The sequence below is a fragment of the Rattus norvegicus genome, chromosome 7 (assembly GCF_021556685.1).
Source record: "Rattus norvegicus strain SHRSP/BbbUtx chromosome 7, alternate assembly SHRSP_T2T, whole genome shotgun sequence".
Taxonomy (NCBI): Eukaryota; Metazoa; Chordata; class Mammalia; order Rodentia; family Muridae; genus Rattus; species Rattus norvegicus.
The window spans coordinates 85376590-85390908 of record NC_141540.1 but is presented as its reverse complement, the minus strand read 5'-3'; the positions used below and the strand labels follow the sequence as shown (position 1 = coordinate 85390908).

Sequence of the window (14319 nt, the reverse complement as noted above, 5' to 3'; positions counted from 1 at the left end):
GAGCACATCTAAAAAGTCATGCGTGGGTTCTGTGTTTGATAGTTCCTCTGCTGGAGAGGTGAGACAAGAGGATCCTTGAGGATCACCAGCCAAATAGTCTTACCCAAGGTTCAGAGACCTGGTCTCAAAAAATAAGTTGGAGAACAGTTGAGGGAAATACCTGATGTTGAACTCTGGCCAACATATGCACATGCATGAACCTGTGTCTGAACACACATGAGCATGCCTGTGTGGGCATGCCCATGCACACATGTGTGCACTCACACACAGATACACAGATACAGACAGACAGACAGATGGACACACTCACATACAAGGAAATACACACACAGTAGATTATCTGGAGAATCATTCAATAGTCTGTATGAGATGAGAATCAAAGATTTTTTTTTTTTGCATTTACTGTAGGACTCTTCTTCAAGACCATAAGGCTTAATAAAGTTTAAAAAGAAACACTTTCTAGATTACAATGAGGAGGGAATGACAGAGTTAAAATAGTACCAGATAAAACAAGATTGGATAGAATTGGTACATTGATAGAGATGAGGATGACATTGAAATTTACTACATTGCTTTTCTCTGCATTTGGTGTATTTGAAGTTTTCCTTAAACACAGTAGATGTTATGAAATAATTTCTGTTTGACTAGTGAAAAGTCTGGCTGACATTTAGCTCCATTTCAGGCGTAGTCATTTTTACTGTCTATGAAGATGAAATAAATAGTTCATAATGTTACACTTCAGAGAGTAACACGCAGAATATGTAATCACACTTGAAGCTCTATTTTTCTGTGTGTTCCTATGGAGATGTGAGAATTATAAGTACAGGAGACTATGTCATGTGTCACTTGGGAAAACATGGACTGAACTTATACTAACCCTTAAATGTCATCATGTTTCCAGTGAATGAGCCAACTAGGATCCGTGCACCAAAAGAGTCCTTGGACCAAACTGAGTAATCTTCACCAACTATTTTGATGTTCCTACTCAGTATCCCGACATCAGCTGATAACGTGTAGCTCTGACTTGTTTCAGGGATCCACTGTCTTTCAGCTGCAGCCAGACAAATGGGTAATTGTCAATGTTAGGAAATATTTATGTATTAGTTTCTTTACAATATGGAAGGTGACATTTAACAGGTCAGATGTTGACATCGATGTATAAAGTGACTAGATATATTGCTTAAGCAGAGATAAATGGCAAACTGAAATCAAGATTTTGTTTTATTTAGATACTAATCCATCCAATATATATCACCTCTTTAAAATAAAAGATTAATTAGAAAAGGTAGAAATTAAGGAGCTATTGCTTCCCACCCTTTTAAACAGTTTTATACTTTTATAAAATCTATGAAGCACAATGTGAAAAAAAGTCTGATACTGCTTTTCCTGAGACTAACTTAATTCAGTCAATATGTCTGTTTCCAATTAAATTGGTGTTCCTGAAAACATAACTTTGTTCCTCTTTATGGCCTAAAACTTTTAACATATATTACATATTTTTTCCTTATCCATTCCATTGCTGATGAATATAAAGGCTTGGTTAAGGGCTTAACTCTTATGAATAGTGAATATCTTAAGATAGAATGGGAGGACTAGAGTCAAAGTACATTATATACTTGTATGAAAACATCCTTATATATTACATACCATGCACAATGAATACATGCAAATGAAAGTAAGAAAAATAGGAACAGACAGTGCTTAAGATTATTTTAAATAAGAGGTACTGCTTAATACTTTTTGGAGATAGTTTGCAATTATATCAAATTATACATGAAAACATTATTGAAATGCTAGTTTTAATTTTATTCAGCGAGGAAACACAGAGTTATTTAAAGAATGTTAGCCTAGGCTCTGAGTAGAATTTTCAAGGAATACATATTATTTTTCCCAGCTCTGGCTGGCTCTGCTTTCATATGCATGTTGCATATGAACCAGAATTCTGTATACATGGACTGACCCTGGACTCTGACCCCATAGGTAGCAATGAATATCCTAGTAAGAGCACCAGTGGAAGGGGAAGCCCTGGGTCCTGCTAAGACTGAACCCCCAGTGAACTAGTCTATGGGGGGAGGGCGGCAATGGGGGGAGGGTTGGGAGGGGAACACCCATAAGGAAGGGGAGGGGGGAGGGGGATGTTTGCCCGGAAACCGGGAAAGGGAATAACACTCGAAATGTATATAAGAAATACTCAAGTTAATAAAAAAAAAAAATCAAAAAAAAATAAAAGATAAAAAAAAAAAAAGAAAAAAAAATATGTAGTTCTGTATCTGACACAATTTTTATCTTGTCTTGTTTTTTATGGTATGTTTATGGTGTTTTGTTTGCATGTATGTCTGAGTACCACATGCATGTCTCTGTGCATTCAGGGGCCAGAAGAGGGTGTTAGGTCAACTGAAACTGGAGTTATAGGTGGTTATGAGTCACTGTGTGGCTATAGGGAATTGCAACCCAGAATTCTGGAAAGTGACCTTAACTACTGAGCCATCTCTCCAACCTCTGGATAAAAGTTTTTATAATACCATGATATACCAAGGATTCCTTGGAAACTTAGAAAAGAAAAAGGCAGGGACATACTCTACAGAATGTTATACAAATGCTCTTCATTGAATATTTGCTGAATGGGTGAATGGATGAAGAATATTTAGAGCGAAGGATATTGGATGGCAAGATATAAACAGTAGAGTCCACTGATACCAAAAGCAACAATTCTGGCAAAATATTTGTGAAGTTTAATCAAACAATTATAATTACAGGGTACATAACTAAAATATGACTATTTCCAGACACTTTAATTATATATCCTCTTGGTTAGAGAGCAGCCACTTACCAAGGTGCGTGTAGGAAAGGCTATCATTGAGGATGAGAACTTTGCGCCCATGTAGGACTTTAGCAATCCTTCTGATCTCCGTCTGATGTAAATCATAGCTCGTGGTAGTTATCACAATATCTTCTCCCTCCTTAGGAAAATTCAAGGGCCAAATGCAAGAGTAATTTGAAAAGTAAGTCTATGGTCCTTAGTAGCAATCATTAAATGATTCTACATTTTTGTCTTAGAAGCAGTCAGGGTACTACCGGAAATAATAAACTATCCATCCAGGTCTCTAACAATAAATATGCCTTGTTGATGTTGAGAATTTTAGAGTATGATGTTCATCCATGTACCATGATGCATATACAAAACTCCATGCCACAAACACATGTATGCCATGTCCTCTACCCTCAACCACCTCCACACAGAAACAAATAGTAATGAATAAACTAAATGTAAAAAAGGCTAAATTATAAAGTTACTATTTATATCCCACTGTTCTCTCATTTAGTATAGGCATTACTTAAGGTCACTGTGTTTCAAAGTTTATTCTTTTCCTAAGTGTTAAGTATCTAACATCAAAACTAACAAGTGATGAGGTAACCAAACTAAAAGTAAAATATATATAAAATAACCCCACTGACTGTCTTTTTTTTGCAAGAATTTACAAATATTTAGAGCCAACAATTTTCATATTTTTTCTTTTATAACTAAGGTGCCCATGATGCTATTTATATAGTTCAAAGAATTGGACATCACAATTTTAAACTACTTGTTATCAGGTCATCCCTTGCAAGCTGACTGTAAGATATACAGTTCTCATACTGTTAATTACAGGGAGTAAACAGAAAACAGAGAAGAAACTGTTTCAAGTAAACAGTTCACATTCATTTTATAACGTATTTTTGTTTTTTACCTGCCAATCCACAGCATCCACCAGAGATAAGATTTTGGAACCTGCCTCCGCAGTTTCCAACAGTTTAGTTTTATAAACTGAATGTGGAAGTCCATGCAGGTCCAGCTCACCAAACACTCCTGAAGGAGAAAAGAATTCTTACTTGCACACAGTCCTGAGTTAGGGACTAGTATAGAATGGGACTATCTACTGATGTATTTCAGCAAGCTAGTAACATTCGAGAATGAATGGAATGAATTGAGGTTGGCTGGGCAAGTGTTGGCAATTTGACTTATTTTTAGGAATCTAGACCATAGTAAATCCGGCACGAAAGGAAACGTAAGTCAGGAGGCTTACCACAACATTATGTTGGAAATAATAAGAATGAAATTAATGCAGATTCACATAAATGATTAACTATATTTCAATTGAATTAATAGTAGGGAGCAGTATTCTAAATAAAGGTGTGTTTGTCTGTTGACAATGGTTGATCTGTGCCTCATATATCCATAACATGTCAGCAAAGAACCAAAAAGCTTCTAAGAACAAATGATGTATGTATTTTAACCATGTTAACACAATGAAAACACAATAGATATTAGAAAAGAAGCAGTATATGTGTAAGACAAACAGATTAACTAAAAAGACACAAAGTGGTCCCCTAATACCAGTTTTCCTCAAGGTATGAACTGGAAACAAATATGTTTTTAAAAGTATTTTTCCTTGATGTTGTTTGTAATATTTGTAATAATGCCATTTTTGAAAATGCAGAAATCCAAATATCTTTAAGACTGAGTTTGCCTGTGTCTGTGATGCACTTATGTGCCTCTTAAATGAATATGGAGCAGTATTAATAAAAGCAGCTGTTAATTATGGCCAAATTAAACTCTTTTAAGACCTTTGCCTTCCAGATTTAAATAGAACTGTGTACAATACACTGATGCCTCAGGGAAATTAAGCTCAACAGCAGTTGTGAGTCGCTCAGTGTAGAGCCACCGTCTGCTTATGAATACTGAAAATGGAATACTGAGCCACCGTCTGCTTATGAATACTGAAAGTGGAATTAAGTTAGGAGAGTGGTCTGTCTGCGGAGAGGCACAAAATATGAAAACGTATTATTGTTCTTTTATATATCAAGGAAAGATTTCAGAGAAATTATACCAATATGTAGAGATTTGCTAAATTTAGTTTTACAATACCTAATAGTTTGATTTGAAATATACACATTCATATCGGTTACTAAATTGTAATATGACACTGTCTAACATTTTAAAAATTCCACTCCTGTGTTTAGAATAAATAAATGGCTATAAAAGATTGTAATGCTATAAATCCTGTTTACTTTTAAAATAGACTAAGAAAAATGATGAGACATTTAGCATGGGATAACACATACCTAAGACCTTTGCCCCTTGATTTGGTCCATCTGGAAGAGCCCATTCTGGGGTAGAATGATTCCCTCGAAGAACAATCTGTAATTCTCCTTTAAAAGGGTTATCTTCCCAGCCACCAATTAATCTCCCTCCCTACAGTGAAGCGGAAAATTGTTAGTACTTAAAAAAAATGAGCAGAAAAACGTCATCCATAAAAGAAAATTAAGAAGTTACTGGAAGTGTCTGTCATAAAAATGAAAGCTTTTTGTTAGATCATTCTTGTAAGTGGAACTGACTTTAACTCATTACCCTTAGGAAAGGTAGTCTGAATGATTTTTTCCAAGGGCAAATTCAGTATCAATTTACTGTCAGGATCAGACCAAGATCTAAGGTCTTCTAAGATGTAAGCTAGTGATGTTTGAACACACTGCACTGTATTTGGATACAATACGTCATACACAAAATATGCTCAGACCACTTCTATTTCAGCCATACCAGTTATGACCATTGCTGCTAATAATGATGGCTGCCCTCAAATGCTTGCTAACTTGTAAACCTAATGTAAGACTTCATCTGTATTAATTATAAATGTTCTTTATGCTAATCCCATGAATTTATATTTTAATTTTTATTTCACAGCTGAGAAAACTGCCGATGAAGTGAGAGCTTTCAGACAACACATCAAACATTACCCAACCTATATTTTATTAGTATTAATAATACATTAATTATTAATATATTATTCACACGTAGCTTTATTTTACCTTAAACCCTTACATCTGTCCAAAATTTTATGCTCTGTAAAGCATCAAAATTAGTTCCTGTACTTTATACTTTATAAAGAAAGGCTAAATCAATTTTAGCACAGCATTTTTATTAGTTCCTTGAGAATTTCATATTGGATCCTACTGACACCCCATCCCCACTCTTCCCCCTCACTCCCATCCTCCCAGATCCATTCCTACCTCCCCACTGCTCCTAACCTCATGGCTTTTTTTTTTTTTTAATTTTCATTTTCGTAAACAACCCACACAGACCAATTCCTGTTGCCCATTTCCTCATGTGTAGGGGGCCATCTACTGGAACATGTTAATCTGGCTAAGAATCCGAGTGGGTGAACCCACTGTTGTTATGCTGCTAAGTGAACATAGCATCAAACTGCATTCATACCTCTCTAAGCATGAACCACTGCAGCTCTTGGGTCTGACCAGAGAAGTCTCTTTGTGCAGTAAATGCTCTCCTCAAGCAATCCCTAATAGCTTTTTTATTCAGCCACTCTTCTCATAAATAGTACTAAGGAGGTAAAACAATTAAACTGATCAAGCTCTTACAAGTTCGAGACCACCTGAGGGTTGTAGAGGAATGGCGTGATTGTTCCAACAATGAAGCACTCCCTTGGTTACTCTTGATTTCATAAGCCCATCGCTGCCCATTCATTATTACAAAATGCTGTCTGTTTTTTTTTAAATAAAATCTTTTGCTTTTTCTCCCCAGAACACCTAAGAATTTGGTATTTGTTGGTGTGAATGCATAATAAATAATTAATCTTTATATAATGATATATTTATATGATAATGAAGAATATCTTAAGTATAGCTAAGAGAGTGACAACCACACACTAAAGAGTATGCTGTTACGTATCTGAGTAAGGAAGATGAAGCCACAATTTAAAAAGAGCAGAAATACATTGGATATGTGTGATGCTTACATTTTCTGGGCTATGGTAACGTGTGTGTGTGTGTGTGTGTGTGTGTGTGTGTGTGTTGTATGTGTGCATGTGTGTGTGCACGTGCATGCATGTCTACACACTATTTTTCTTATTACCAATTCCACAAGTTTTCACACCAGAAATTAATAGAATAATGTAAATTATAAGACTTCACTCTTACCTGCACTGATATGTAGGTGGCATTTAAAACAACTTTTCTATAAGCAGGGCCTGCAGCTCCCACCTCAGATTTATCTTCCATTTCTAGAACTCCCCAAATAATAAGTTTTTCCATTGGAGGTATATCCATGTCAGCTACAATCCATGTTCCTAAAAAATGGTAAGAAATGTAGCCCAACCAGAACACCATGGCTGGCAGCAGAATATCGACAAGCCTAACAGCCAGTCCTGTCTTGGAGGCTCATGAATTCCTTCCATGTAATGACTCCTATAGCTCACAGAAAGCATGATATTGTCATTGGGTTGCTGTTATTAGTGTTCTGTTTTGAAACGGTGTTATTATGTTTCTGCAACTGGCCTTGAACTCCTGTGCTAAAGCAACACTCCTTTCTTGGTCTTCTGAGCCACAGGGAAAACAGGCACATGCGACCACACCCAGCTAATGTTATTATTAATAGATTTAAATATACAGAAAACTGGAAGAGTTTTTTTTTATACCCAGACACAATAACAAAGCCCATGTCTTTACACTTGCTTGCTTTCCCCTAATGTGGAATGCTTTAAAGACAGAGTCATAACAACTGCTACATCTGTTCCACTGCAACATTGGTGTTTCCTAAACGCTAACATTTTACTTATTTATGTGCTTACCTTCAGGAATAATTACATTTGCTCCTGGGCGAGGTACAGTATAGTTGTTCTCTGGGGATGATTGCCAAAAGGACTCATTTGACCATAAACTGGAAAAATAGTAATACTTCCATTAATAATCACCTCTGTATTTAGTGAGTACTTTCTTTTTTTTTCTTTTTAAAGATTTATTTAATGTATATGAGTCCACTGTAACTGTCTTCAGACACACCAGAAAAGGGAATTGGATCCCATTACAGATGGTTGTGAGCCACCATGTGGTTGCTAGGAATTGAACTCAGGGCCTGTGGAAGAGCAGTCAGTGCTTTTAACCGCTGAGTCATCTCTCCAGCCCTAATGAGTACTTTCTTAAGGCACAGCATTATATTAAATGTCTTAGGAACAGTAGAATATGAAGTTGATATTTAATAATTTTACCAACTAGTCAAGTTAATATGCACAATTAGTAGTAAAAAACATATGTAATTTTTCAATTGAGCAAAATAATTTTAAAAATTTGGACACATTTCTTTTCATCAAATCCTTATTTTGAAATATTGTAGTTTAATTAAACCAATTGAATTTAATTTGAGATATGTCAATTATTCTGTTGTCTTATAAGATCTGACCGTAGAAAATTTAAAATCAGAGCATCCTCTATCTATTTACGGGTCTCTGGTAAATATTTCTAGGTCACAGAGTACATGAGGTCATATTTGTGCAGATTCCTTGAACTGATGTACAGGAAACAACGTCTTACTTGTCTAGAATACATTGACGTTAGGCCCTGAACAGAAGCAGGGTAGGAGTTTGGGGTGATGGGTTTATACCCAAAATTCAGGCTGCATTAAATACAAATTAAACATGGGGAGCCCATTGGAAAAAGAAGGCCTTACCATTTTGGTAATTATGCCTTCAAGAAACTACTTGCTAATGAAAATTCTCCTAAGGGGTGTAATTACAAAGTTGATATTTTCTTGCTGGAAATGACTAGTAATGATATATATGAGACATTTACACACTAATTAAAGAGGGATGATTCATATGGTTAAAAACTAGAGAGCCATAAAAACTGATAAGAGAGAAGGAAAAGATTTTAGCTGAAAAAATTAAGATAGGTGACCAATGTTCCACAATCATAAGACTGTTAGCAACTTTTACATATATGTTTCATGAGTTTTCTCTATTTTTTCCCTGAGGAATGGATTATAAAATTAGAAAAATGTGAGTGTGGGATGTCTGTTGTCGACCAAAATCCACTGAAAAAAGCCTACGTACTTGTAAGTGGCTGGCCGTTTCCTGGGAATTGTTTTTTTTGATGGTGGATGAACTGGAAAGCAGTCTTGGAGAACACAGCAGTAAGCTTGGAAATTAATAATCACATCCTTTACATCAGGATCTAGGGTCCCAGAGATGGGCTGACTCTGAGGAAGGTCGCTTCTCCCTGACACTGGAACAAAATCAACATAATTTTCACTTAATATGTTAACATGTTGGTTGAAGTACTCAACTCTATACATATTGAAAATATCATTTACTCCAAAACAGAAAATAGTCATTGAGAAATTCACCAAGATAGATAGTATATTGAGATGAAGTATCAAGGAGAATGAAAAGTATCTTGACAAACACTAATGCCTTAAGGTACTAGAGAGATGGCTGAGCAGTTAAGAGCATGGGCTACTCTTCCAGAGGACCTGATTTTATTCCCAGCATGCGCATGACAGCCGACAACTGCCTACAACTTCTTTTGTACATGATACATATATGCATATGCAAACAAAACATAGATAAACATACACACATGCATGGAAAATAAGAATACCTTATACTTTAGTTTAAACTTATTCTTAAATAATTTTATTTTCTAAAAATAATTTAAAAAATATTAGTGGATATATACCAGTTGTCATTCTATTTGAATCTAATATTGTAAAATAAAGAAATCAGGACCTTGTGTAATTATATTAGTATTATCTTAAAAAACAAGTTTTCTAAATTAAAGGATGTTCTAGAATTATCTTTATATCTAATATTTTTACTCAACAAATATATATCAAGTTCTGATAATGCAGGCTACAGTATGTCACATATTTCTTTTAAGAAATTGCTCTCCTCCTTAGGTAAATTATTAGGTAAAACAACACTCTGTGTAATGAATATGTACCCAAGTAATAGAGAGTGCTGGTGTTTGCTTCGAGATGCCAGTCACCATTCTTGCTAGAATTCCAATTCAGTGGGTTTGAAGAGCCATTCCTCATATCAACAACATTAAACATATCAGGATTTTGAGTGAAGTTATGTGATATAATTACATAGTCTTCTTCCTAAAATAGATGCAGAAAAGTGTGGCTTGATTTATGTAAAAATACACTTCATATTATTTATGACTTAGTTTTCATCTTGTGTCATTAGCCAACATAGAGTGCTACAACCAAAGTTTGGTTCCAGTTTACCTTTCAATTGGCATTAATGTTACGTTTGACATTTTGCAGGACTATGTCAACAATGATAGCTCTATCACTGAAAAGAAAAGGATCTCTCTCTCCTTTCTCTCTCCTCCGTCCCTCTCTCTCTCTCTCTCTCTCTCTCTCTCTCTCTCTTACACACACACACACACACACACACACACACACACACACACACACACTCAGAGAAGAAAGAGATGGCTTTGTGAGGATGCTAGTGCGGACTGCTGTTTTGTTTTCTGTAGCTCTTTCTTTACCTTAAATCCATAGAATGTGGAAGTGTATGATATGTTGGTTAAGTGCTCCACCCCTTTAAAATACCAGTTTATGTGATTTGCGTTTGGAATCAGAGCCATCCACCCTGACATATGGGTCAGTCGCTTCTTCTGAAAGGGAACGATGCTAGTGCCTGTAGGAAAAACACAAAATAGCAGCACCCATAAGCTCCTCCTTCAAGAAAGGCTTCTGATTGGCAGGATTAATGTAGTAAAAAATGGCCATTTTCCCAAAAAGGATCTAGAGATTCAATGCAATCCCCATCAAAATACCAATCCAATTCTTCAAAGAGTTAGACAGAACAATTTGCAAATTCATCTGGAATAACAAAAAACCCAGGATAGCTAAAACTATCCTGAACAATAAAAGGACTTCAGAGGGAATCACTATCCCTAAACTCAAGCAGTAATACAAAGCAATAGTGATAAAAACTGCATAGTATTGGTACAGAGACAGACAGATAGACCAATGGAATAGAATTGAAGACCCAGAAATGAACCCATACACCTATGGTCACTTGATTTTTGACAAAGGAGCCAAAACCATCTAATGAAAAAAGATAGCATTTTGAGCAAATGGTGCTGGTTCAACTGGAGGTCAACATGTACAGGAATGCAGATCGATCCATGCTTATCGCCCTGTACAAAGCTTAAGTCCAAGTGGATCAAGGACCTCCACATCAAACCAGATACCCTCAAACTAATAGAGGAAAAAGTGGGGAAGCAACTCGAACACATGGGCACTGGAGAAAATTTCCTGAACAAAACACCAATGGCTTATGCCTTAAGATCAAGAATCGACAAATGGGATCTCATAAAACTGCAAAGCTTCTGTAAGGCAAAGGACACTGTGGTTAGGACAAAACGGCAACCAACAGATTGGGAAAAGATCTTTACCAATCCTACAACAGATAGAGGCCTTATATCCAAAATATACAAAGAACTCAAGAAGTTAGACCGCAGGGACACAAATAACCCTATTAAAAAATGGGGTTCAGAGCTAAACAAAGAATTCACAGCTGAGGAATGCCGAATGGCTGAGAAACACCTAAAGAAATGTTCAACATCTTTACACATAAGGGAAATGCAAATCAAAACAACCCTGAGATTTCACCTCACACCAGTGAGAATGGCTAAGATCAAAAACACAGGTGACAGCAAATGCTGGTGAGGATGTGGAGAAAGAGGAACACTCCTCCATTGTTGGTGGGATTGCAGACTGGTAAAACCATTCTGGAAATCAGTCTGGAGATTCCTCAGAAAATTGGACATTGAACTACCTGGGGACCCAGCTATACCTCTCTTGGGAATATACCCAAAAGATGTCCCAACATATAACAAAGACACATGCTCCACTATGTTCATAGCAGCCTTATTTATAACAGTCAGAAGCTGGAAAGAACCCAGATGTCCTTCAACAGAGGAATGGATACAGAAAATGTAGTACATCTAGACAATGGAATATTACTCAGCTATCAAAAACAATGACTTTATGAAATTCATAGGCAAATGGTTGGAACTGGAAAATATCCTGAGTGAGGTAACCCAATCACAGAAAAACACACATGGTATGCACTCATTGATAAGTGGCTATTAGCCCAAATGCTTGAATTACCCTAGATGAACAGAACACATAAAACTCAAGACAGATGATCAAAATGCAAATGCTTCACTCCTTCTTTAAAAGGGGAACAAGAATACCCTTGGCAGGGAATAGAGAAGCAAAGATTAAAACAGAGACAGAAGGAACACCCATTCAGAGCCTGCCCCACATGTGGCCCATACATGTACAGCCACCCAATTAGACAAGATGGATGAAGCAAAGAAGTGCAGACCGACAGGAGCCGGATGTAGATCGCTCCTGAGAGAAACAGCCAGAATACAGCAAATACAGAGGCGAATGCCAGCAGCAAACCACTGAACTGAGAACGGGACCCCCATTGAAGGAATCAGAGAAAGAACTGGAAGAGCTTGAAGGGGCTCGAGACCCCATATGAACAACAATGCCAAGCAACCAGAGCTTCCAGGGTCTAAGCCACTACCCAAAAACTATACATGGACTGACCCTGGACTCTGACCTCATAGGTAGCAATGAATAGCCAAGTAAGAGCACCAGTGGAAGGGGAAGCCCTTGGTCCTGCTAAGACTGAACCCCCAGTGAACGTGATTGTTGGGGGGAATGTGGTAATGGGGGGAGTATGGGGAGGGGAACACCTATATAGGAGGGGAGGGGGAGGGGTTAGGGGGATGTTGGTCTGGAAACCGGGAAAGGGAATAACATTCAAAATGTAAATAAGAAATACTCAAGTTAATAAAGAAGAAAAGGAAAAAAAAATAAAGGCTTTTGTTTTTGAACAAAAGAAAATACAAATACTGGCTCATTCTGTGGCATTTTATTTTATTTTATTTTATTTTATTTTATTTTGGTTTTTCAAGATAGGGTGTCACTGTGTAATACTGGCTGTTCTGGTACTTGCTGTGTAGACCAGACTGGTTTTAACTCAGAGATCTGCCTTCCTCTGCCTCTCAGGTGCTAGGTTTAAGCGTGGGAGCCACCATACCTAGTTTGTCCATGGGATTTCTAGGAAAGAATTCTGTTTAAAATGCCTTTAACCAACCCCCACCCCTACTGTTTAATATTGCATTTAACTGTGGTATAAATGTTGACTATAGTATTCCAATGGATGCAGTTGTACTTTAATATGACACTCTCTGATTATTTGGCTTATAATGAATACTATCTTTACATTTTTGTAGTTATTTATATTTTGCAATCATGCAAAATTTTAGTATTTATTTAAAGGAAAACATTCATAAAACCCTAGTTTCAATTTATTTATTTATCAATTTATTTATTTACTTTTTGAGTATGATAGACTCTAAGGGGAGGCATGTTTCTCCATGTTGAACTTTACTATTGCAGAAGAAATGTAATGAAATCTAGATTTAAACTATTGTGAGGAGTCATCATCATTACGTAAATACATAGATGGTGGATAACTTGATTGTTTCAGAAAAGGATCAAAAATCATGAGAAAGTAAGAATGCCTTTAGTCAAGTCTAAAATAGCCGTATCATCACAATAAGTGGTAGGGGGGCACTGATACTTGTCTCCCCTAAAGATCTTCCCTTCTCAGTGATATGTCTTGCTCCCTTCTGCCTTCTAGTTGTTCTGGGTGAGAGAAGAATTAAAATAAAAGTAAATCCACCCCTGTAATCATCTCCCCAGAGGAGAATGTGGAGTCTTGGTGGTCTTCTCACCTTAATGAGGAGGACAATTTCTACAAGTCAGCCTACTTTACAAAGCACTTTCTGAGTCTGGCTTCCTCCACCTTTCTTCACCTCCTCCACCTTTCTTCACCTCCTCCTTTCGGGACCAGCTTGAGCACAGATTTTTAAATATCACATGATGGCATTATTTGCTATTTTATACTTCATATAGAAATAAACACTGGAGACCTGGGAGACAGGTTCAAGTTTAAGTTACTTGAATAATTGACCACTTCTTGCACTTTTTCCAGATCCTTTCCAATGCAAAAAGCAATAGTCACTTCACTTTGGAGAAGTAACAATGGCCATTTCAAAGCCACCACAGTTGTATGACCCACCATCTAGAAAGGGAACTATGAAGGTAGATGATGGGTTGAATCTCTGCTCAGTCCCAAAGTGAGTCCAGGAGTGGGACATGGGTCAAAGTACACAGATAAGCAGATGTAGGGATCTGCTTGAAATAAGGGAAGGATCTGGAATACTTACAAGGAACATCTTGAGAGACTCTGATGGGAAAAAGGTAACAAGATTCTAATATGTCAGTGTGGATTAGACTAGCTAGACATAGGTACTTTTACCAGTAAACATAGTGCTGGTATATTTATGCTATGAAATTACAAAACAAAAAGCTACTATTGAAAGACCACATATTTGTTTTAAATTATAAGTCACCTTATCAATATAGTTAAGTGGGGATGGGGTATTTGA

The 14319-nt window shown here is 36.7% G+C and overlaps 1 protein-coding gene across 2 annotated transcripts in view; it reads right to left on the bottom strand.

The window, feature by feature from the left end:
- Positions 1-14319, bottom strand: part of Pkhd1l1 (PKHD1 like 1) — a 175994-nt gene that overhangs the window by 51944 nt on the left and 109731 nt on the right. For both annotated transcript variants that reach the window (XM_087557314.1, NM_001034931.2), the window contains 9 exon segments: positions 10324-10475; positions 9766-9925; positions 8877-9048; positions 7620-7708; positions 6970-7118; positions 5104-5233; positions 3729-3847; positions 2831-2960; positions 878-1051 (listed from right to left, as the gene is read on the bottom strand). In XM_087557314.1, the coding sequence (XP_087413440.1) occupies positions 878-1051; positions 2831-2960; positions 3729-3847; positions 5104-5233; positions 6970-7118; positions 7620-7708; positions 8877-9048; positions 9766-9925; positions 10324-10475 (1275 nt within the window).